The 26,913-nt window shown below is 37.2% G+C and overlaps 1 protein-coding gene across 6 annotated transcripts in view; it reads left to right on the top strand.

The window, feature by feature from the left end:
• LOC306844655 (neural cell adhesion molecule L1-like protein) overlaps positions 1-26,913 on the top strand; it is a gene marked incomplete at its 5' end in the record, with an annotated part of 86,795 nt that overhangs the window by 31,526 nt on the left and 28,356 nt on the right. The window contains 11 exons of one of the 6 annotated variants that reach the window (XM_079376946.1): positions 6,756-6,926; positions 9,109-9,165; positions 19,233-19,427; positions 21,527-21,635; positions 22,745-22,935; positions 23,471-23,593; positions 24,467-24,637; positions 24,944-24,988; positions 25,384-25,495; positions 25,831-26,015; positions 26,571-26,702. In XM_079376946.1, coding sequence (XP_079233072.1) covers positions 19,334-19,427; positions 21,527-21,635; positions 22,745-22,935; positions 23,471-23,593; positions 24,467-24,637; positions 24,944-24,988; positions 25,384-25,495; positions 25,831-26,015; positions 26,571-26,702 — 1,162 coding nt within the window. Of the gene's footprint in view, positions 1-6,712; positions 6,927-9,108; positions 9,166-19,232; positions 19,428-20,597; positions 20,616-21,526; positions 21,636-22,744; positions 22,936-23,470; positions 23,594-24,466; positions 24,638-24,943; positions 24,989-25,383; positions 25,496-25,830; positions 26,016-26,570; positions 26,703-26,913 lie in introns of those variants that run through there. The other 5 variants (XM_079376949.1, XM_079376945.1, XM_079376948.1 and 2 more) reach the window with 5 other exon arrangements.

The raw sequence follows: 26,913 nt of genomic DNA on the forward strand, positions 1-26,913 counted from the left end.
TGAACTACTTCAGTTGTGTTGTAATGAATCTAAAATATATGAAAGTCTAATGTTTATCAGTACATTACAGAAAATAATGAACTTTATCACAATATGCAAATTTTTTGAGAAGGACCTGTACATGTAGTCTAATATGTTTAGTTTTTTAGCCACTATACAATATAAAGCTTGCAAAATATAAACTTTTAAATCTCAATTCAAGACATTTTGACAAGTTAACTTGCCTATTTTGACACCCCAACCAGGATATCTCAGCGAAAGACGTTTGTTGAATTGACATATGTTTGCACAAGATTTTTGGTGGGGCGGCTAATCAGGAAGAATGATCACATGCTCACTGATGCCAGTGATTGCAGAGAGTGCCATCTGTGAATAAGGCGGCCAGAAAGAGTCTGAGCTCTCTCGACCTCTCTCTCTCTCTCAGGTTGAGTTATGCTAACCATATGGCACACTAAGCCTCACCAAAACCTCACCGAGCACTTAAACACGCTTAGCTTTGTTAATTCCATTTTGAAGAAGAACATGGCTATGAGTTGATGGCTTTCTAAACAGCTGTGGCGAGCATACTATATATTAGTCTCGGCACACTTGTAGATTGTATAATGAATACCTACAGTAAATTGTGTCCTGTATGTTGCTGCTTCTATAAAGTTGCATCTGGAAACAATTTAGATGCTATCAAAGTGTCAAGGCTAATGGGGAATTGCATATAAACAGGCAATCAAGACAATAGGTATTTTATTAGAACGGCATATGGTGTTAGAGTTCATGGAGTGCTACACATCAGATAAACGATAATTATGACATGTTTGAAAGAGTTCAAAAGGAGGTACTTGGTGGCAAACCAAATGAACTTCTGGAGCTCTGGAGTGAATCAATCTGATAAATTATTTGAGTAAATTGACCTTACTTAAAATAAATACTTAGGAGAGCATTTTCTACAACTCCACAGGAGGCCACTGATCAGTGTTGTTTGATTTCAGTGACTCGATCAATGGTAACTAGAGCATGTCAAACAAGGTAATTCATGCTAACTTTCTTTTGTATCAGCAACTGTTTTACTCTAAAGACTAGCTTGAGAATTAAAATATATTAGGGAAGCACTGAAAACTGGAAGTGCATGAAAACATGTAAAAAGTTATGTGAAGATTATTCAAAGGCATTACAGTACTGTGATGAGTAAATGATACAGAAATTGGCTTTAAAAGTCAATATGTTATTCATTGTTACCTAAAATTATTAATTGCACTATTAAATTACATTATATTTAATTATGTAAATGTAACAATAAAAATGTATATAAATTACATTTTAGCAGCTTAAATGCTTTTACAATGACCGTGCATAAATCTAATTTTCCTCAAAATTAAAACTTGTACACACATGCTGCTCACATATTATTGTAGCGCAGTTTGAGCTGAATCAGACTTGAACTGAATCACACTGTATGTAAGATGTAAGAAATATGTAAGAAACTGAAAAAAGCACAGATGTCAGGGCATGTCAACCCCCCACCCCGAAGATTAAATATGTCTGTTGCACAACATGTCATGACATATGCATAAAGCATTATCAAAAGCAGTGAATATGTCTAATTACTGTTTGTTTAGATTATAAAAGTAGTGTAATTTGGCGGTTCTGTAGGTCTGGAAAGAGTTCAGTTCAGTAATCAGTGCACGCTGGATTAGCGTTCAGTCAGCAGGAGACTGTCCTTATTCGGTCTGGTGAGCTGGGTTCGTCCTGGCACATGCCTTACAGCGGTCTTTATGCCTAAGCCTATATCACCAGCTCTGAGACACATGTAAATGCTGGTGCATATATCATCTTGACATGCGGGAGGGCATTGATCAGGGCCCAGGTGAGCTCATTGTGTCGGTTGTCAGCACTGCCTGAAGGTTACAGGGGGTTATTTCCTATAGAGGAATGCACCTGTGCTTCACTCTTCTGTGCCCTTCACTGTTTTGTGGTTTTTGCAGGTTGTGCATTTTCCCCTCTCTGTCTATACAGTTATGTCTATGGGCAAATGTTAAATGGACTATCCTCAGACAAGGTTTGGACATGCGCATGTTGCTATATATTACTGTATATAGGGGAAGTAAAAATCAAGAATGTTTTCTACACTAATAGATGACAAAAGCCACTTCAGTTACATTTTAAATTGATGATGCAAATTAATCATTGAGTTGATTCATTTGAACCGACACTGGTTTGTGTAAATAAATCTAACTTGCTAACTATGGTATCAAAGTTTAATTAACTTAATGACTAAATCTTAAAACACACACATTTATGTGCTTTTTGGAGCTTGACATTTACAATGACCATTCTCTCATTCCTGTATCATGAATGAAAACGTCATATGACTTCGTGAGCCAAATTTCATAGTTTTTTTTCTTACTGTTCTACATTGAATATGATGTCTGCTACACTTTATTGATACCTTGCATCAGTATTATTAATTTCTGTATATTTATATTACTTTCATAATTGTAATTCTTGTACATTTATACTATGTGTATGCTGCTAAAACTCTAAAAGCAGCAGCCCTAGTAGAAAAATTTAGAAGACATTTTGTGTGTGAGTGCCTAAGTATGTCCATGTGCTCTAACGGTATTGTATGAGCATTATGCTACGTAATCATATTTGCTTCTAAATGGTCTTGTATCAAGTAAAAGCATTTTTAAATAGTCATTGTTACGCCTAGTACAGGCATGTTAACCGCAGCACTCAATGTTGTTTTTGTTTGACTCCTTTTCATAAGTGAGGTTATTCAGTCATTTATAGTTTATTAAATTACAAAGCAAGAAAACAAACAACATAAGTGGGCGTAGAACATGATAATGACAGATCAAACAACCTCAACCGAATCCTCCAAAAGCGGAAAAGCGAGAGAGGTTTCTGACTGAACAGTGAACGAAATTGAGGAGTGGAGGAAAAGAAAAAGAAAGAATGGATGTGATCCCCTAGGCAGTGCCCAAAACAATGTCAGGTTTGTTCGGCCTGGTTGCGTGAAGACTAAGCTTGGTGGAACTGGCAGCTCGCCCTCCCATTCACTCTCTATACTCCCTCCCGCCACTCTTTTCTAACCCTGTTGCTTTCAGGAAGAAGCATTCCTATGAAGTTCATCAGCCGTCTTTCTGTTTGTGTGGCCATAATGGCAGCTTCATCCTCCGAGCACTTAAAAAGGACACGCTGGGGACTGGAAGGGCCCTGTCAGTTCAGCACCGGCACAGTGGCGCTTTGAGTGTTCTCTCTGTCTGGCAATCTGCTCACGCTATCAAACAACACTCTCTTCCTGCCAAAACCTGCCTCTGTCCCTCCTTTAGCCAGTAAAGAGGGGCATTTTAAGGGTCTTGTTCATATTATCGCCCAAGTTCAGATGAATGGCCTCTTTGCAGAACAGCTTAGCATCAATAATAGATGTTATATTTGTTCGCTCTGCTTATTAAGACAAACATTACTGTTATTGCGCATAACTCATTTAACTCAGTACTTAGTATTTAGCCTATCTCTTCCTTGTTTGTGCTGATTGTTTGAATGATAATTTTGATGATTGACAGCCACCCAGAATACTCTAACAACCTTCATAACACCACAGCAACACCATAGCAACATTATAAAACTACTCCAAACAGCAATAGTACCCGACCACTTTTTTAACAACCTTGATTCCGAAAGTATCTTTTCCAGTAATTTTTTTCCAGTAGGGATTTAAAAAAAAAAATCTCATTAAAGAGATAGAAGACATGAACCAGCTATGAGCTGAACCACAATATTATAACCTTTGATTTAAAACAAAAAATATTAGAAAATTAGATGAAACTACAAAGGTGCAAGGCTTTGGTTTTAATGAGGAAAAGAACTACAATCCCATGAAGCACTGCAAATGATATAAAATGCAAATAGATGGCTTCAGCAAAAACATACTGAAAACATTGGTGCAGATCTGTCTTTAAGATTTATAAGTTATTGTCAAAAATATATTAAACCTTATAGAAGTTTTTACAACAGGAACCTGACTGTTGCAATCTATTGGTAGAGATTTTTGCAGAATCATGGGTAATGTAGTTTTTCGCCATGACCTTTTGACATTAAACATGATTATTTAAAAAAAAAATTGAAGTAATACAAATGCGGATTACCAAAACCACATACAATTAAAAAAATAAATAGATAAATATTAAAAAAAGTGATTTTTACTTTCTGAAACCCTAAGTAATCATTCCTTTGTTATCCAATTAAAATTCTGAGCAGGTTAAATAGGAAAGGGGAAATGGTTTTGGCTTAACAAAAACATACTTAAGTGATTAATTATCCTAATTTGAAGCAGATCAAAACATTTGCCAGACACTGAGTAAGAATCTTGCATGGAAAAATGTGTAAAAGTCCTTTATGCATTTCAGATAATCTTGTGCCCTGTAGTGAGTAAGAGTCACAGATAATGAAATTAATGGTACATTTAAACAGCAAGAACATGAAAGAATCAATTTTAATTGAATTTTAATTAGGAATGTTTATGGTGCCTGTACGTTTAATGATGTTTCCTGTAATTGATGGCACATCGTGTGATCTCACCTCACACGGAGAGCACTTGACATATGGAGAGCATCATTTCCTGGAAACCTGAAAGACTAATTATTCCTTTACCTGTATGGGCACTCTTCCATTTGACAGACACGTCAGCGGCACCTACATCAGCATAAGTGAAGCAAACATGTCAAGCCTCCCTGATTTCAAGCTCTCCCCACACCCATTCACCCAATTCCACATCACACATGACGGCGAGCCTGTTCCAACTCAGCACTGCAGGATGGGGTGGGGCTTTTGTGTTTAGATTGTGTGACCATGTCCTGCCCTGTGCTATTTACTCTGTCGGCAAATCTCATGATCCCCAGAGATCCATTCCTATTTGTGAGGTACAAATGAACTGTTGCTGTCCACTGGCTTATATCAATCAAGTGGATTTGAGACAGAGGTTATCATCATTATTTGGTCCAGGGTGACCCATTTTTGAGTTTCAAAATTCTTGCATCCCCCTAATGCAGGAGCTATAGTGTATATGTTATGATCTCACATGCTCTAAATGAATTTATTAAGAATGGAATCTTATTGCTATCTATGATGTAATTTAAAATAGATTTTTCAGCTTCATTTCAGTTATTCAATCCATTAGAATTTTTCTGATTGATTATAGTTGAAAGTGCACAATCTGAATCAAGTAGCAATAAAAGTATGCTGAAAAAAAATATGTATTGTGACGAGTTGGCTGCCTCAACCTTATTACCAGCACCACCCCTCCCTTATTCGCCGCCCTTCACCAGGCTCCCAACGGGAGTGGGTGTGTGAGAGAGGAGGGGCACTGAATCAGCCAGGGCTGGCGACGTGTGATGAGGCGCACCTGAACCAAATAGGGCCTCATCACCGCCTCTGTTTAAATGCCGAGCGCGCCTCTCCTCGAGAGACCGGTCTCTTCCCCGTGCATGCACGCTGGTGTCCTCGTGGGTCTAGAAAGGGAGCGTCGAGGAGGGACCGAGTTCTGCACCCGCGAGACGACTGACGGGCCAGGATGCCGGGCTGTATAACCCCCGGAAGCGCCACGGGCCAAAGGAGGACGAAGCCGCTAAACGAAGTCGCCGCCCCTCGCGTCCCAGACAGAGGGGAGCGCGTGCGACCGCCGGACTCAGCCTCTTACCTGGACCCTTCCTTTCAGAACACTGCCCTCCTTCACAAACCCCGCAGCACAATGAGGACACCAGATCCCCTGTTTATTTTGGACACTTTAACCCCTTTTGGACACTTTATTTTATTATTTTGTTTAATAAAAGCCTCTCCGAGGCCTGACGCCACACCCACTGTTTCTGTCGTTTGCTCTTCCTGCCACAGTATGTACAATAAGCTGGATGCAGTGTATAGAAATCTTCTGCAGTCCCATTTCCATCTCTGGCGACCCTATGTGGGGTCATGACCCCTAAGGTTGTGAACCTATAGGTTAAAGGGGTAGTTCACCAAAACATGAAAATTCTGTGATCATTTACTTAACCTGGTTTTGTTCTATGCCTTTTCATTCTTTTTAGGAACACACACACACACACACTAAAACACAAAAAGATATTTTAACGTTGTGGCCCAACCCATATCTGTAGACCAGCATATCATAGTCTAGGGGGTGGGCCCTTTTGATCACCCAGTACAAGCTAGCAGCCGCATAGCAACTAAAAAACATACTAAACACCTTAGCAACTGCGTAGCAACGCCCTTGCAATCACCCAGAACATCATAATGGCTACTCTTGCACCAGCAAGTACTGCTCACATTGCCTTAAAATATGAAATGTAAAAGACTAAACTAATAGCTTTCTCAAAATATGTATATTTATCCTTTCTTTTTAATATCAAACAATGCTCAAACAAACTTCAGATTAACCCTATTTAACCATACTGACAGCGTTACAAAAGGCAAAACATGGCCCTTGACATCCATGGCACAATACATGGACAAGTCTCCCCATGCATGAGTGCTTTAAATGCAACTTCTTCCATCCAGAATTCCTTCACTATCTTTCATTCTCTCTCACTCATTCATTCATTCATTCTCTCTCTCTCTCTCTCTCTCTGTATCTCTCCTTCTTTGTACACTCCATGTGAAAAGCGCTCAGATCTGGCTTTGTGGGAGTGATTGTCACTCGTTTAATTAGCTTCTTTGCCAGGCGAGAGGCTTTGGCAGCATATGTCTCCCCAGTGCCTCTCTCGCTCCGCACCATTCTGCGCACTAGTGGTGGGGCTTCTCTCCCGCGGCTGCTGTGATAGACGTTTCTCTGGATTTCCTCAGCACTCTCTGTGTTTCACGCCTGTGGGATTAGACTGTGCAGAAGAGGAAGGTTCTTCTGTCTTTTTGAGGACGAGTGGACAAGAATGAAGCAGATTCCTGTGAGTATTTAGGCTTCTGTTTGATGGGTTTGTTTGAGCTTCATATAAAAGTGTGCCGGTAGAGGGAATTACTACTGTAGTAGTGTGTGCTTTGACACCCACACGTGTTACAGAAAGCCTTTGGAGGAACAGTGAAGCAGTGTGTGATATGCAAAATTATTTTATTTTTATCCAGTGCTTATATAGAATTTAAAATTAAGTGCGACCTTTTATATTTTTGCTCTTTATTTTTTTTCTTGCATGTTTCCTGTGACTAATGTCCATGTCAGATGAATTTTACTTTTTATTTCACCCTCATATTAATGTTTTGGCTTATTAGCTCTCGTGTTCTGTTATCTATTAAAAACAAAAATTTAACAGCTAGCATGCTTCAAACATCTTATGTCTGCAACCGTAGAGACCAATTTCTGTAAGTAAATAATTGAATACATATAATTATTTTTCAAATGCTTCTATAAAGATATACTACTGATTTTGATCCCAAATTTCCCTCCAATAGAAAGAATGTTACATTTCTAAATAAGTACATGTCAACTTTGTGGTACAACAGAGGGTTAAAAATTTGAGTAATATCTGCCTAATGGGTTTTGATTCAGTCCAAAAAAACATTTTTGGGGGTGGAAATTATTAGTATTATTATTATTTTGAGGAAAATAAGTGTTTAATTCAAAAACAATACTTTTAATAAATAATTATGCTTATTTGTACACATGCATTCTTAGGGTCTCTGAGACCCCAAAAATAAAAACAGTGAAGTCAATCTTAACAGTACATGAATGTTCAACCTTTTTTTTCTTGATTATTTGAATGCATTTTTCTGTTATTATTATAATGTTGGTTATTTGGTATGATAAGAGTTGCAGAAATGGTTTATTTGCTCTGTAACTTCATTCTTTAATCTTTGGGATTTTCTTAATAAGCATCTGAGGTCATGCAAGTGTGTCCAATATGCACCTTTTTTGGATTTCGCAGTTTTGTGTCAGGTTCTGTTTCATAACATGCTAATAAAAAGGCCAGTAGTTTATTATAGCATTGAAATGTTAAAGAACTCCAGATTGTTTTAGTGCTTCCGACAGAACTGTCAAATAGCTTATTTAAAACAAGATTATCTAGATGTTAAGGAACAAATTGTAACATATTTTACATTGATAGCTCATATGAATCACCTTCTACACACCACAAAAGTCAATAGACACAGGTGTGCCATTGTTTGGAAAATATACAGAGGGGAATTAGTGCTGTATTTACTCTATGACAAACACTTCATATTTCTTTGCCTTAGGAATAAAAAATTCTGCCTACAAGAGGAAAAAAGTAAATTATCTTTAGATTTGTCAGGGGAAGAAGATAATCTTGGGCACAAGTTCCATTTATCTTGTCTGGCTACAGCCAAGTTTCATCCTGGGAGATTGCCAACATCTGTCAGATCTGAATGAACGTAGCCAGGACTCTTGCTGTGTCAGTTCCCACAAAATAACACTCCTGTCCCCCTGGTGTGCCTGTTTCCAATCCCTCTACTTCAGGCCACTCAACACGGATAACAGCCTAATATGATCGCTGTCCAGGGCACGTAGGCTTCCACTCATCTCAAAGACTTCAAAGAAAGAGGGTAATGAAAAAAAAATATTATAAAAGCTGAGACACAAAAGGGAATTTCTCAGTTCCTTCTCACGTGTACTTGAAGTGGCACATATAGGGACATTTTTACGCTCTCTGTCTCTCTCTCTCTCTATCCCTCCCCCTCCTCCCTACTTGACAGCACATCTGTGATTGCCGAGCATTTGAACGATCTCTTTCATTCTTCACAGCCGTCTTCTGTGACCTTAGCTGTGCGGACAATTTGTTTCTTTCTCGCTCTCATATTGGGCTCTTTGCATTTGGACCCAACAACACATGTGTAGAACATTGCATTCTGGTTATGAACTTGTTTTTAAATAGCTGAAATTGTGAAATACTGACTAGCAATGCAAGATGCCTGCTGTATTTCAGGGTACTTGAACTTTACAGCTTTTTGTGTGGATCTGATACTTCACAGTTCAGTTCATTTGGTTAGTAGAAATGCAATCTGGCCTAATTTCCGTTAGTGAATACTGAGTATAATGAATTTCTCATTACTGCTTGTTTTCACTGAAATTGCCTTTCGCAAGCAACATTGTTCGTTTCTTTTTCATTTGTTTTGCAGCAGACAGAAGCGAGTGCCAATCTGTATGTGTTTTGGTTTGGTAGTAAAACCAGTAAGGTAAGAACATGAATAAAACAGTGAAGCTTGTACATTCTCCTGAGTCATTATATATTTACAGCTGTAAAAAGTTGGCAGTTGGACTTGAGTTGATGACGTAAATGTATTGTAATTTGGATACAACAGATACTTGTGAGGGCAGAAGGAGGGAATCTGTTCCAGGAGAGTATAGCTGAGGTCTTTGATTCCTCTAAGTGGCTCTTTTGAATCTGTTTACAAAAAAATTTAGTTCATTAATTCTACAGGTTAAGTCAGTGAGTTATGCCAGTGAGTCTTTTAGCTGTTATGAGTAATGTCAATGAATCATTTACTCAACTGAAAATTGACTCACATGCTTGATCTTGAAAGAACAACATGCCCTACAGATCCCTTGTTCAGTTCGTTCACAAACAAGTTCATTCATTTAGTTCACAAACAAGATTTATTCTCATTCAGTCTCATTCAGTGACTCTCTGAGTCTTGTTTAGTGAAGGGCTGTGATCGTTTGATTGTTCCAACCAATCAAAAGATCCTTCACAACCCACATTTAAAATGTTTGCTCACTTTAAAGTCTTTAAAGACAGGAAAGCAGTCACATGTTTCAAAATTGAGAGACTTCAGTTAACGTTCATTTGATCACTTGTTCAAAAGATTGTTTAGTAGACTATCGACTTATTAGAAAACATTAGTAGATACACTGTATTTAAACCATTCATTTTGAAACGCAGACCTGAACAATGAAAACAATATGGACTATAATTCATATGTCCTTTGGTTATTCATCTGGTGTGTATTTTTGCCCCGACAAGAACATTTATGAGGGGAAGTGAGACCTTTTCCACTAGGGACCCACTCCATAAAATCAAGAACAGCATGTAACAGGTTAATACTCAGGAACTGGTCTTGGTTTGATGGCACTTTTAAAATAAATTGCACTGTTGACCAGGGGCACGTTAATCTCTGTCATAGCAGTTCACAGGGGTTACAAGATCATCCACCATCTCTCCAATGGGGACTTAAGGTTAGGAGCTCATTTCATTGATTATAGCTCTCTCACTCTCTTTTCTCATATTTTTTCACATTTCGTCTTCTCGATAATCCATCTGTACGTCTCGGTCAATACACCTTCACGTCATTCTACGTTTTGCTCATCCACTCTCCCACTCCATCAAAAAACAATCTCTCCACTTCTCCGTATAGCAAGTTCATGATCCACGCCCACAACATTCCTTGCCCCCATCCATCAACGTTCTGTCTCCTTCATTCACTGCCACATCCCTCTCCCATCCCCTGTCAATGACAGAGACGGTTTATGACTTCTGCTTCCCACTATCCTATTCCAAAGCTGTCTTCCACCTGCCCACATCTTTTTCTATTCTTGCCCAAATGCTTGCTTTCTGCCTCTGAGCGCAAAGCATCCCTGCATTCCTTACTCGTCCCCCTGTCCCATTCCCCCCTCGAAGCCTCTTTCAGGCTACTGTATTATTGATGGGCTGGTAATTGAACCGTTTAGTCTCTGGCATGCATGTTAAAGGAAATTGAAGCGGAGTCAAATCTCAGTTAGCTATAGTTATTATTTAATATCGCTTACATGTTTTAATCTCATTTAGAATTATGTCTCTGCTTAGCCAAAACAGAAGTTTTAATAATTTATTTTGTGTAGCTGATGCCTGTTGAAGGTGGTATTTATGCAGTATTTATGCTGATTTATAACAGTTTAGCAGCACCTTGAAGTGTTAGAATTGCAGATATTTTTAAGATTAATAGATATTATATTGTAGAATGATAAGGAGAGACAGGTGCTCATAATTGTTACATGTCGGGTTTTCTGTTTTCCCCTGTGACCTAGTTTTTCCCATTCAGTTTGATTAGTCATTGTGTGCACCTGTCCATCCTCGTTACCTGTCCCTTTATAAGTTCCTGTGTTAGTATGTCTGATTTGTCGGTTATTAGTTCATTTATAGATGTGTGTGCTGTTCCTTCTGTGTATCTGCTCCTGGATTATCTATTAAAAGAGAGTTTAATTGTCTTTGCTCGTCGTGCGCTCCCTGCTCCGCACAGCATCCGTAACAATAATAAAGAAAAAAAATCACAAATCTCTTTTAATAATAACATCTTTGTTTCTCCAAGAGAGTAATGAGATAACATTTTTGTGTTAGTTCCCCACTTCTCTATGAAAAAGCCCCCAGTCAACTCTTCTGAGAAATCTCAACGTCTCAAACTGTGCTCAGGACAAAAAGTCATATTTCCCATAACGTGATTCAGTTCAAATTAGTTGTGCTATGAGCAGCAACATTTACTTGATAGTTCTATACTCTTACTGCAGTCTGCATGCAATGAATAAAAAGTTCAATAGAATTTTTTTTTAAAATTGAAATATTTTGTAACATTTTTGCTGATCTTTCTTTCTTTCTTTGTTTCCACAATATATTCCGCAAAAACTCTTTTCAATATTGATAACAATAAAAACAGTTATTACAATTTAAAGTATATTAAAATAAAGTATACATTTACTATGCTCATTCACATAACATGTGATTGTACCCTAAATGTAACATCTTTATCCATGTTTTTGTTCTCACTGTAATCAAGCTAAGCGAGAGATTAAAGTGACTAAATGGATGAAACACTCTAATTAGAGCACAAAATGAGGTGAATTTGCTAATTGCTCTTCAGTGTGAGTAATCTCACCAATTTTTTTTAAATGTGCTGGAGAGATTAAATCAGAATCGGGGTCTTTTCCAAAGGTTTGAGGAGGATACACAGCCATCAAGACTCTTCAGGCAGCAGAATATATTAATCCAGTTTGACAAGACAGGGATGGAGCTAATCCCATTAGTGGCCTTCACAGTGTGCACACAAAGTTTTCATACTAAAAGGCACTTAAATGCTGAGCTTGTGCTGAATAGCAGATATCTGTCTACTTATTGACAATGCAGTGGTACTGAGACCATTTGAAGTATAATTACTGTAAACAGGCAGCTTTGCTTGCATTGACTCTTTCCTTGCCAGTTGTTAAGAGCGCCACCATTCACTCTTAAAGAGATAGTTCACCCAAAAATTAAAGTTCTGTTACAATTTACTCACTGTTTTGTTGTTCCAAACCTGTATTTGTATTGGATGTCTTATGTCTGATGTAAAAATGTCTTATACAATGAAAGTCAATGGAATCCAATATTGTTTGGACCCCAACTTTTGGCTACACTTTATTTCACAGTACGTGTACTTATGGTGTTTAACCCAAGAAAGTAGTGGGAGGTACAAGGTAATTACATGGGTTAATGTTAGGTTTAGGGGTAGGTTCAGTGTTAGTACCTAGTTATTACCCAGTTATTGTAATTGTTATACACAGTATGTAGTGTACATGCGGAACAGGAATGACAAATAAAGTGCTACCCAGCTTTCTTCACAATGTTTTTGTTCCACACAAGTTAGAAAGTCATGCAGGTTTGGAACAACATCTCTTTAAATTGAAAACACTTTCATAGAATAATAATATTTTCTAATATTTCTCTCTATTACTATATTAGATGCTGGTTTAATCTGGGAATTGGCTGGGCGATAAATATCCAATATAAATTCATTTAAAAAATATAGCTACAAGCAGCAATTACAGGGCCAAGCACATCAGCGACAAAATGAGGAGCTAAGCATAGTAAGGAGCATTAGACCAACTGCAGAAATGAGTAATTGAAGCCATTTAGGATTATTTTAGTCAAAACGGCTGAAAAACCATAAATAAACCTCTAGTAATATGATTTATTGGCGTATCACGTTTGACCAACAGGTGGCACCATTATCAAATCGATGTGGTGTGTTCTGTTTGAGGTGACAATGACACACAGAAAGTTTGGTGTCAATATCCAAAAGCACTGCAGAGATACAGCCTCAAGTGTCATTTTGGCATCATGCCTCAAATTCGTTGTTGTGGTATGTGAAAACTGTTTTGTCTATCAACACAAAATCCATAACTTTTTGTCAGCATGGTCTGAAGCTGATACAAGTCGATTTTGGTGAAAATAAAGGAGGTAAAAAAAAAAGTAGGTTTTTAAAGAAAATCAAAACAGCGGACAGGAAGTTTGGCTGACTACAGCAACATTGGTATCACTGTTCTCAGCATGACCCGAGGAATCTATTAATGCCAATCTCATTATAATAGGCAAAATTCACAGAAAGCTATTAGCATTTATTTGAAATTTCATTATAACTTTTGACCACAAGGTGGCACTGTCTCAAAACGTTTTGAGTACTTTCAGGTCATGGTCTCAATGGTACATATAAAGTTTCGTAATGGTACACCAATGCATTCAAATATCTCGAAAATATCTAGAATATCTAGAAAATATATAGACCTATTTGTATATGAGTAGATGAAAAATGACTGACTGTTGACTTTGTTTGTTCAAAATTTTGGCAACTGGGCATTAGAGTTCAATCGGGATGATATGTTTCCGAATTTCCTACGGTGGTTTCGTGTCGATTGGAGTAACAATTTGTAAGATATTGGCAAATGTTTTTTAAGCGCTAAAATGCAAAGTTGGACAAACCATAAGGCAAAATCTGGCAAATCTGGACTCAGCAAGGATTCAGGAGTCTAAAAAGGTGACTCCCGTGAAATTAAGTTGACCACACCCAAAGTTATAAGCATGTGAATATTTGATTTTACAATTAGGTGGCGCTGTTTCGAAACGTCTCAGTTTCCGTCAGGGCATCGTGCTGATTAACCATACCGAGTTTCTTAACTATACGTCAATGCGTTCATAAATTATAGCATTTTAATACAAAATTCAAAATGGGCTGACGTCCAAAATGGCTGACATGGGAAAGTTGGATATGGTTCGACTCGGCATGATGCACCAAATCTAAAGAGACCAGTATCGTGTATCAAACCACTGAGAAGTTATAAGCAAAAATAGCCATTTTTTTGTATCTCCTGACCACTAGGTGGCACTGCGCTTAAACACTGCAGGTAGCCTCAGGTCATGCTTGTTATAATACACAACAAGTTTGGTCTCAATACTCCAAACTGTTGTGGAGCTATCGCCTCGCATCCATTTTTGCATGCTTTTCGTAGAATTTGTTCGCTCATTATTCGAAAACTGCTAAGCGAATCATCTTGAATTCCATAACTTTTTGCCAGCATTGTCTGAAGATGATCTGAGCCAATTTTGGTGTAAATCGGATGAACCGTCTAGGACGAGTTCAAAAAAGTAGGTTTTACGAACAATTGAAAATAGCGAAAAAACTAAACCTTACGATTTTTGAAAAATTAATTTTTATTTTGTGGCTTACAGTTCAAAAGTTAGTAGCATAAACATGAGTGAAAGTTTGGACAAGTGGTGGCCCTAGAGAGTTTGAGTTAGAGACTCCAAATTTGCTGTGGTTCGTATTGAGACCGTCTTCTATCAGTGTGCCAAATTTTACAACTTTCCCGCAATCGGTTCTATGGGCTGCCATAGACTTCCACAGCGGAATAAAAAAAAAAGAACGCTAATGGATACAATAGGTGCCTTCGCACCTTCGGTGCTTGGCCCCTAAAAACACTGATATTAGTTCATAACCAGCATATGAATTGTGTCTCTCTACATGTAAGCATCAGATGCATTTCTTCTGGTTGTTTATTAAAATACGGGTAGTAATGATCAGATAAATGGCGATGCTTTGGCAGTCACGGATCCTGTTGTGTGAGGAATAGATGTGATTGTTTTTCCTCATAGAGTTGAACAGCCACCTGCTTCCCTTCCACTGCCAGTTTGCTTCCTATTTTTTCACTGTCCAGATTTACGCTTATCCTCCATGCTAAATGAGTCTTCACAGTGGGCGAGGCGAGTGCACGAGGGGCAGGATGCCATCAGTCAATTGGGGAGAAAAGCTTGCTCTTGATTTCTCTCGGCCCGGATTCTACCTTCTCCTCCTCCTCTGGCTCTTACTCTAGACCGCTTTGCCCAGGCAATGCCAGGTCAGAGTTCACACTGGCCTTCCCACGCTGGGCAGCTTTTACGCCTTGCCAGTATCATTAGACTGAGATGTGGGGATTAAGAGTAGGCTGTAGTTGTTAAGAAAGTCCCACTTTGTTGTTTACAGAGTATTTCTTAGGTAGGCTGTATGGGGATGTGCTTTGTTTTGTTTGTTTAAATGTTGCAGACTGAAACATTTAGAGTAGCTCTCTTTGGTTGCAATGTTGTCTTACTGACATTTCCTCACAAATCCACTTACGAGTGGATAGAGTTGATCTGATTCATGCTGATCTATTTGTAAGTGCAAGATTTATGATTTATTTATAACTGAAATGGTCTTTCATAGGCCTTCAGGCAGTCTGGTTTGAATATTCCTATGAAGACATTTAATGACAAGAGGCTCAGTATAATTTGTGATTTACAATGTTAGGAACCAAGCGAAGTAGCAAAGCTACTAACCTTATAATGTATTTTTCAATAGTGTGACTTCAGTTGTTTTTAAAATAAGAAAGTATTACTTTTCGAAACTTAGCTACTTTTTTGGTGAGAGGTGGTGTAGTCTGATTCATTCAAGTGATCGGTTTCTACGACATAACTCTTACACATGTTGCACTTTTACAAATGTTTGTACTAAATGACTCTTTCTTTCACATATAGGAAAATCTGATTCATTCTTGTCAATCGATTCATACTAAATTATTCTCTCTCATATACTGTATGTTGCAATGGAAAGTGTATTCTAGTGAATAGGTTCATACTAAAGTTCCTCACATATTTTACTATGGAAAGACTGGTTTATTTTGCTGAATTAGTTCATACTAAATTACTCTCTCACATATATCGCTACTGTATGGAAAGACCAATGCATTTTAGTGAATCAGTTTATACTAAATTACTTCAATGTTGTGATGGAAAGTCTGATTCATGAAATGTTCTCTCAAACATGTTACTATGGAAAGTAATTCTAGTGAATGAGTTCTAAACAACTCTTTCTTGTTCATTTTTGTGATTGAATCATACTAAGTGACTTTTTTCTTTTGTACGTTGACATGGAAAGTGGTTGTCACAGTTGGTACAAAACAACTCTTTCTCACACGTTGCAATTGAATGTCTGATTCATTCTGGTGAATTGATTAATTATAAAGGACTCTCATATTTTGTGACATAAAGTCATTGTAGTGAATTGTTTTCATCAGATGGTTCATGTAAATGAGTGTAGCACTTCAGGTTTCATTGTGACTAGTGCAGTAGTGAAAATTCTGGGTGTATTGTACCGGATCAGGATGATAAACATATGCCACCAGTAACACATCGCACAGGCCAGTAAATCACAATCCAATTAGCTTAGCGCTTTACCTTTTGATTTTAATCTGGCCTCCAAAGCTAGACACCATCTGTGGGAGATTGAGCAGTCTCGGGGCAAGCAGTAGAGCCTCAGGCATTGTCTTTGGCTCGAAGAAATGCATCCAAGTCCGACAGACCGTAGCCACAAGCCTTTCAGTATGACAGTCAAGGGGTGCAGAAACCCATCCTTTCTAGTGACATCACAGAGGTCATCTCAGAGGTCACCATAACCAGTACTAAATCAGCTCTCCCCGGCAGAGTTAATACCATTATGAAGAAATGCAGGCATGTGGAGCAGAGTTCAAGCCCATCAGAAAACAAGAGCCCCCACTGAGGAATGAAGCGAATCGACTCATTCACACAGTGGTCAATTATTCAATTACTTCTCCGCTTACTGATGTTTGACCTCTGTGTTTCCTATCGGATTTGTTAAGCAGAGGAGAAGATTAAGGGGAGGATGGGCTTCAGAAGTCTGGCAGGAAAAGTTGGTAGGGAGAGGTTAAGATGGAGGGGCAGCGAAGAATGGTTATCTCTCATGACTGGCCCTGAACGCTGAAATAAAGAGAACATAACAGTCCTGCATCAACCAAATCCTTCTTTGGACTTTAATTAGATGCATGAATAAATGACCTCACATGGTATCAAAGAGTCATCAATGGTTTTCTGTGAAAATGTAGCTCCTGAAGGGGTGGGAATGGCTGATAAAGTATTTTGTGAGTTTTGAGCCTCCTTTTTTCCCTCCTTTTCTCTATCTGCCTTCCTCCCTGATACTCTTTTGTTGTCAGAGTTAAGCACGGATCTATTTTATTGTGTGTTTTACTAATTAAAGTAAAAAAGGAAGTGACTTAATGAGCCCGGGGCTCCAACCTACATGAGAACAGCTATTGAGCCATTGCGATAAAGTCTTTGAAAGTAGTCATTAACAGACAATTATATTTAAAGTGACTTCCAGTACAGGGACAATCCCCTGAAGCAAACTCCCCCAGGACTAAGTGCCTTAGGTGCACAATGGTGATGGATCGAGGTTTGGTTCTTAGGGGCCTCAAACTAACGGGTACAGTAATGTATATACTATATCACAATAATTGGGCACAGTGCATTACACACAGTAGTTCAATGTTGAATATGACAAAATATTTTAAAATATGAAATAAGTATATAATATATTGAAGATATTTCATTTCAATTAAGTTGACACTGTATTTGTGTACAGTACTGTATTTTATTTGTCAATAGAATATTTTTTATTTTCAATGTTTTTTCTTTACATTTTTGGCACTGGCATCAGCAACTGGTATGCCCATTATTTCTCATTTACCACACATGCCTTGTCTGCATGTTTGTCTTGCATACAAATCACATTGTATTTTCTTTATTTTAACTGTCAATAAAATAAAATAGTGATTAATCAAATTTTTCATTTTTGTTTACTTTTTTGTACATAATCTGATACTACTATGCCTATTAATCATATTATTGTAATTTTTGTTTATATTTTCCCACATAATCAGCAACTGGTATGCCCATTTTTTGTTATTCATCACACCTTGCCCTGTGTTTTTGCCTTTCATGCAAATGACACTGTCTTATATTGTGCATAATCCACTATTGGTATGCCCTATACACTATTGGTTATTCATCATTCATCACACATTCCCTGTGCTGTGAGTTCAGTAAATAATGTGACAACCAATAGGTGCTCTTTGCTCTGTTTAACATATATGTATATTTATATGAAAAAAAAAATTATATATATATATATATATATATATATATATATATATATATATATAAATTTTTTTTTTTCACAAAATCCCATAGATTTTTCTACCAAACTCACTATAGAAAAAATCTACAGACCAACATGCACCAGATGTCGTATTGTAGTTTTCGAAGTACAAGGCTGATTCCCAGTACACCATGTAAGGTGACCTCCATTAAAGTTACTCCGATCAACTGCAGCATTTTATTGCCAGCGCTCTTATGAATCTGATGGGAAAATGGGCGTGAACTCTATTTGTCTCCAGCCAGATGTCTAGATTCCAAAAGGTTAAAGCAACTACTGATCCCTTACCACACATGACATCACGAGAGACTGCTCAAGATGACTTTAATGGCAGCAAACATGACATTTAACTCAAAGTTCATCCACTTTGATATAACAAAGCGGCACATTTCTTACTGCATATTTAAGCACATCTGCAAGCTTTGTGATTTAACATCCGTGCTGTTCTGCTCTCTCTACTGCATCCAGCTAATCAAAATCTGTCACTGTTATAGTGCCATGAATTCATAATTCATAATAATTTCTGCAACAGCTGCTGCGCATTACCATAACTGCAGGGGGGCTCCATTTATTTTATTTTTTTAAGGTTTCATTTTTTGTATTCAGCGTTACGAAGGAGAAACGGAGGGAAGAAATGTGCCTGCCTCGCATACACCGACAAACAATTTGCAGAAATACAATTCTCATGTCTCCAGGGACTCGGTGATAGAGAGCTTTAATATGGAGATTCCTCTCACAGATGCATTTCAAGTAAATACAAGTTGGGATAGACATTGACGCAAGTTACTCAGCAGGAGACATGCAGAATATGCAAGTCTTTGTGTCTGTGCAGGTGACAGGGTTGTTTTTATATGTGATGTTGTGGGCCAACCGTAAGCATATGGTTACTCGGAAGTCTGTGTATTGTTTATACTCACGTGGGTGTGCATGTGTGTGGCAATGATTTCTTGTTTGCAGCTGACGTCTGGGTGCCAGTAAGATCTGTGTTGTGTTTTGTGCAGGTAGATAGACCCCAGACTGTGTTGGAGTGAGATGCACTGACTCCTGGCAAACTGCAGCGTTCCTTGTCATCCTCCGCTCTCCTCCGAGGCTTTGGCCAGTCATGCTGTTGCTCTGGAAAATCCTCCTCCTTTTGGGCGCTTGCCTTAATATGAGCTGCAGGTATCAGAGTAATGCCTTGGATATTCCACTTGAAGGTAAGTTGAATAAATTACTTTCTGTTCTATGTTTTATTTCTGTAGTATTTTTCTATCTCTGTAGTTCTTACTGGTTTATATATTTGATCAGATTTTTAGCACTGTTTCAGTTTAGTTGTTTGCCATTTGCACAATTTGGCCTGTTTTTCTTGCCCTCCGGAGAAAAATGATCTATGGAAGCCTTTTCCATCCTCAGATTAAAAAATAAAAAGCAACTTTATTTATTATTATTTATTTATTTTTTTTAATTGCAACTTTATATTACACAATTGCACTTTATTTATTTTTTTCTCACAATTCAAACTTATCTCACAAATGTGACTTCATATTTCACAATTGAGACTTTCGGTCTCAAAACTGTAAAATCATATCTCACAATTACGAAAATTATGACTTCTTATATTAATTGCAATTTTATCACACTTTTGATTCTTCAATATTTTCGTATCTCACGGCTGCAGCTTCATATTCTGACAAATGTGGTTATCTCATAATAATGAATGTATATCACAATTGCGACTTCATATCCCACAAATGTGACTTTATATCTCAGAATTGCTAGTTCATATTGCACAATCCCAAATTCATAACTCAATTGTTATTCCAAATATAACTTTAACTTCATTTTCATATCAGTCGTGACTCTATATCTCACAATATATCTCATAATTGCAGCTTTATTTCTCATAAGTTTATCTTGTAATTACAATTTTTTCTATCACAATCTGATATTATTATTATTTTACGTCTATTACATAATTGTTTGTTTTATTTTTTACTCTGTGTGGAAAGCAGGCTTCCAAATTGAGCTCACTGTTCTGTTTTGAAACTGGATGTTTGTATGCAGGTTCACTCAAGCTGAGAGCAGGTAATAATTTATTGCTCGGGCTATGTATTTCACCGTTTCCATGGAAACCAGATACAAGTGTATTTTATTACTGTTAAATTATTCACCATATATCTTTAGGGCCTGAAAGATATCTTATGGGAACATAGCACTGCTCTTTTTTTCTGCTCTACTTTTATTTAGTCAATCATGGACCTGAATTTAATTGTTTGATTACAATAAATAATTTTTTAGCAGTTCAAATGAAGTCATATCTATATGGTTCTAACAAATCCCTGCACATTTGTTTCTCTGTGTTCTTCCTGCTGCGGTGGATTTGTTAGTTTTAGCACGCATGAACAGTAAGTTTAATGCCAAGCCATCCATAGAACTAGTAACTTCATCCATAGAGGCCATTATCATCCACCAACCATCAGATTTCTTTTGAAAATCATGCATAAATGCAGAGATTTGCTCTATTGCTGGGGACATTTACAACGAACTAGCTCCTACCTTGATACTATGGTATCAGATTGGGGATACCATAGTACTTCATAATTATCGTATCCATGTTCCTTGATGGTATTTGGATACCATGGTACTACTATGGTACATCCTGGAATGTATTTTTTTTAATCATAAAATCCTATTTTTTTTAAAAGTGTACTTTTTGTAAACACAGTCTAATTCAAATGAGTTATTTTTCATAGACAGAAACAAATTAAATGCTCTTTTGTTGTCGTGGTAATAGAGTAGACATGTTAACCTGAGTGTTCCTTCAAATCAAAGCATTTAGATGATTTTAAAGTGGTGTGTGTGTGTGTGTGTGCATAGTGGATAACCTACATCCGAGCCAGCAAAACACTTTACATTTGTTCAAATTGTAACTCATACCATCACTCCATCATGATTTTGATAATGCATATCCAATTTTTCACTCAAACTGTATTAGCCATTAGTTTCTTCCTGTTCTAAACCACAAACAAACTTTCATTGACATTATTTGACCGGATCATTTGCCATTGCCTGATAACAACTCACTCTTTGGCCAACAACACAATCAATGATTCAATATCTAATTATGTTCTCCAACAAACATTTTGTTTACCTGTTGTCTTGTATTCATTGGTCAAAACAGTTGACCTGATTGTGGAAAATCATTACGATTGAGCTAAAGCAATTTCACATCACCATTTGCTGCATGCAGGTTGCATGCACAATTTTTCCTCTTCAGTCTACTGAGCGCTTCCTCTCTGGCTGTTTCTTTATCTAGTGGAGCAGCTGCCCACAATTATAGAGCACTCACCTGCTTCTCTGATCGCCTTCCCTTTCGAAGAGAGCTTTCCTATGAAGTGTGAGGCCACAGGAAATCCTGGACCAGAGTAAGCAACACACATACACACACACGCACACGCACACACACACACACTCACAAATGCACTACTATTCAAAAGTTTAGTGCATTTGAAAGTCTCTCCAAGGCTACGTTAATTTGATTTAAAAAATACAGTAAATTGTAAAATTATACTGCAATTTGCACTATTTGTTTTCTACTTTAATATATTCTAAAATTGTATTATGTGATGGTAAAGCTGAATTTACAGCAGTCGTACTCCAATCTTCAATATCACATGATCTGATGTTCAAGAAGAATTTTATTATTATCAGTGTTGAAAATAGATTTGGTGTGTGGTTCTGGAGTTTGAGTGTCAGTTTTCAGAAATTGCGTGACAAGTAAAGGTTTTGTGTGTAAGCACTTGAAAAAAAAAGTAATATTTTGGTAGAAACCATGGTTTATTTCAAGATTTTTTAAGGACTCTGATGAATAGAAAGTTCAAAAGAACATAATTTGTATTTAAATTTCTTTCAATTTTGAATTTCTTTAACAAACTTCTGTTTTTCCAGCCTCAATCTTATTATAACAATTGTATTAATTTGTTCCAAACTGATCAAATTGTATCAGATTCAGTCATGAGATAATCATATGTAATCATATGGTATGTAATCGTAATAAATGCATCTTCAGCTTGAAGTTGTCTTATCATTTGTCTTGCTTTACTAATTACTTGCTTGTGCCAGTTTTGCATCGAATACTAGACCAGAGATGGAGGGAACGACCTTCAGGATCGACCTCAAGAGCATCTTCATAGTGCTTCCATGCTGGTTGATCAGCATCACCAGCTATTTTTGTGGGTGAACAGTGCAGCTGTGCTAGATCAGCACCAAAGCAGCATGGAAATTCATCAGGGTAGCTAGATCATAGCAGCTCATAATATATGGAAGAAAAAAAAAACATCAGAAACACCCCACTGGCATTTCAAAGCACGTTTCAAAGCCTTGTCTGAGTATTTGATGTCATTTTAAATTTGAAAACCTCAGCGTGGAAATCCTCTTTGCATCTTGTGTTGTTTTCATCATATTTCAAATGACGCACGATGAGTGGTATAATGTCATTTAATTACTGATTATCTCTGTTTTATTCTTTTTTCAGATTCAGGTGGACAAAAAATGGTCAAAACTTTGATCCTTATCAGGACCCCAGATTGATAACATTAGAAGATTCCGGAACATTCATCATTCCCAATAATGGGAATCTCACAGAATTCCAGGGCAGCTATCGCTGCTTTGCAACCAACAAGTTAGGAACGGCCATGTCGGAAGAGATTGAATTCATTGTTCCGAGTAAGTAATGTATAACTTTGTGCTGTATGCTCCGTAACGACTCTTTCGGAATGATTTAGAGAGCAGTGTCCAATAAAACAACCGCTCTGCGCCTTAGTGGGATATCCATTTTACTTGCCCGCTACAAACCCTGGAGCTTTTCTTTCCCTTTCGTCACAGTGTGTATGGACCGTGAGGAGAGGTCTGATGAAAAATGAGTTTTCTCCTCTCTCTCCATCATTTTTTCGACGTCACATTTCTCATTGTGTTCTGAAATACACCACATAAATCTCCCCAGATGTAACCAGAGCAAAGAGTCATCAGTTACCAAACAAGACCGGTTTTCAATCACTCATTTGACACGTACAGTTTCAGCAGCAGAGTGAAGCGATATTGGCAGATTTTTGGACTAAATTTGAGAAATTGGAATGAATAATCTTTCCAGGAATGCCTTAAGAGACAAAGTCTGTGTTGTACTGCCACCTAATGGTGATTTAATTTATAAAATGGTACATAATGGTAGATATCGATTATTTTTGCTTGTTTATTTCTGCAGATGTTCCAAAGTTCCCTAAAGAGATCATCGATCCGATTGAGGTTATGGAAGGTCAGTCAGTCATTCTAGAGTGCAACCCACCTAAAGGAATCCCTCCGCTGCAAATCTACTGGATGACAATGAGTAAGTTCAAGTTAGGTTATCTGGGTTAAAATAGTCTAAATCACACCCACAGTCTGCCCACAGTGTATTCAGCGATCATCTGATCAATATTGCACAGTTAAAATTGTTAACAATTGTTTCTGAATAATTTTTATTTTATTTATTGTTTATAAAAACATACACATTGAAATTCAAAATAAAATATTTATTTTAATGATGTAATCTTTAAATAATTTATTACCTTTGAAAAGACAAATGTGTGTAACAGTGGAAAACCTGGCCATGTGACACTAAAGAAACTTTAATAATGTTACACTTTATATTACTTACTTGAAGGAATAGTTCACCCAAAGCTTTTCAAAAATGTTCTCACCCTCAGGCCATCCAAGATGTAAATGAGTTTGTTTATTCATTGGAACAGATTTTGAGAAATTAAGCATTACATCACTTGTTCACCAATGGATCCTCTGCAGTGAATGGCTGCCGTCAGAATGAAAGTCCAAAGAGCTGATAAAAACATTACAATAATCCACATTAATCATTTCTCAACCATTGTTTGTGGCTTCACAAGATGTTAACTGGTGGACTGGAGCCTTGTCGATGTTTCTATGAGCTGGTGGACTTTCATTCTGATGGCACCGATCCATTTCTTAACAAGTGATGTAATGATAAATTTATCTAATTCTATTCTGATGAAGACCCAAATTCATCTACATTTTGGATGGCCCAAGGGTGTACAAATTTAAATTTGTAGGTGAACTATTCCTTAAATTGTCTACATCTATTAATGCTCATTAAAGTAATCATATTATTACTCTAATGTCCTTGTTAATAAGCTAAAAGTGTATTGAGCTTCATTCATTTTTTTTTCTGAATTTCTGTGAAACATCACAGGTCTACAGCACATCGGGCAGGACGAGAGAGTATCAGTGGGTCTGAACGGGAACCTGTACTTCTCAAACGCCATCGAGACGGACAGTCGCAGAGATTACTGCTGCTTTGCTGCCTTCCCACGCATACGAACCATCGTCCAGAAAACCGCCATGTCTGTCGTGGTCAAAAGTAGTACGTTAAAATACTCCTTTTTAAGAGTTTGATTGCATAACATGATCATGTCTTTACATGACTAGCATCAATTTCAAACATGTCGGTCATGTGCATCTGATACATCCCTGCAGTTTCTCATATAGTCAATCTCCAAGCGCTTGCTGGACTTCAGCAAATCAGCTTGGAAGATATTGATGCTTCCCGTACTGTCATTATACTTCCTGTGAAAACTTGTTTGTGTATTTCATGTCCATATTATCTATTGTTTTATCTGTTTTTGCATTTGCCACACATATTTTATTTGTCTCCATTTCTTCATCCAAGACAAGTTAATGAAGGACTCAGACTCTGCTAGCGGCAGAGGTTACGGTGAGTGACATTCATTAGGGATGCTACATGGGTGTAGATCAGCTTCGTTGTTTTGAATTAGTTTTGATTAATTATCTCATTCCATGTCACATCATGCCTACTCTTTAGCCTAGATTTGAAAATCTCAAAGGTTTTCTGTAATCAATGGGAATAATTCATAGGTTCATCCATGACTCATTCTCTATACTTGTTTTTTTTCTATGTTAAAACACTTTTCATGAGTTATTTATTAATGCAAAACAGTGTTTTGGTGATGCTAGTCTTGCAGTAATTAAAGCATTTAAATCAACACAACTGAGACAACTTGACACAACTGAGCATGATAACTCTATTATATTATATATATATTATTTTTCATGCATATTTATATATGTAATCTTTTAACTGTTATAAAGCAAACTCTCTCTTGGAGAGGAAGCCCAGTTTACTGACGTCCACAGGAAAGGAGTCACATACATATCTGGTGAAAGGCGAAGATCTTCAGTTGGAGTGTATCGCAGAGGGCTTGTAAGTGTCATTGTCTAATTCATTTTATTAATTTAGTAAATTTGTTAATATAATTAAGAGCTTGGCATTCATCAATTATACTACTTGAAATGCATTTGAAATCTAGTGGGAATATTTAAAATGATTTAAAAAAAAAAAAAAAATGTATTAAAAGTATTTAGATCAGGGGTGCGGCCCTCCAGGAACTGAGTTTGACACCCCTGATTTAGATGAATTCATTAAAAATATGAATTTAACAATAAAAAAATTATTGAATAGGTCATCTCTATTTGATCACCAAACACAAAACATTTATTACTAGACTTTAAAATGTTTTGAATGTGTCTGTCTTTCAGCCCCACACCAAAGGTGGAGTGGGTTAAAATAGGCTCCCACAAGCTTCCAGAAAGAGCTGTGGTGGAGAGTCATGGGAAGCTGCTTACTGTAGAGATGGTGAATGAGGAGGATGAAGGGAAATATATGTGCAGAGCCAAAAATCCCCATGGAGAGGTTGTGCATTATTTTCATGTTACAGTAGAGGGTGAGTCATATTATTGATCACAGTGTTGCTTTATAAATGGTTTCGATATCATGTCTGTATTAAATACACTGTTTGTGGTAAAAGAGCGCCATCTTCTGGTCAAATACAAAGTATGCATGAATAGGACAACTAGAATTAGAGTCCTAACATAATACAAGGACACAGTGATAATTGTGGGGATGATAAATGATCATTTTCAGGTTATTAAGAGAACATTTATGCATGCATATAACAGATTACTGTTCACAGCTGATAACCTTATATTTAGTGTTTCTGTATTTTCATCACATATAGTGTCTGTACTTTTTCAATATAGACCTGAGTTAGAGTAAATGCCATATTGAATTTAACACAGAAAAAATGAGACTGTGAGGGATAGATGTATCTATATTTTCAAGCAACTAGAAAGGTCAGGCCACATGATTTCCAACAACAACAACATCTCGACCTTTAACAACTGTGTTCAAACTATGGTGACTATTAGGAAATATCCAACCACTGAATGCCACAATTGACTAATCAGAATTATGTCATGTGATTCTTCTGCATGAACAGAGCCTCCTGAGTTTGAGATTGAACCTCAAAGTCAACTGGTGACGATTGGAGCCGATGTGGTTATTAAGTGTGTTGTGAAAGGAAGTCCTCTACCTAGTGTTGCATGGAGGGTCAACAGCCAACCTCTGAACGGTAAACATTCCTAATGTTTCAAATTACTGAACCTTCCATTAACAATATAAAATTCAGATTATATTGATTTCAAATTATTGTGCCAACTAGCTTCAAAAATGGCTTTTTAAATGGCCCGGCAAGCATTGTACTATATAATGTACCAATGTTTGTTCATTAAAACTATAATTGTCACCACTTTTTTGTTTTGTTTATGTAAATGGATGTCATC

The sequence above is a fragment of the Barbus barbus genome (assembly GCF_936440315.1).
Source record: "Barbus barbus genome assembly, chromosome: 25".
NCBI lineage: Eukaryota > Metazoa > Chordata > Actinopteri > Cypriniformes > Cyprinidae > Barbus > Barbus barbus.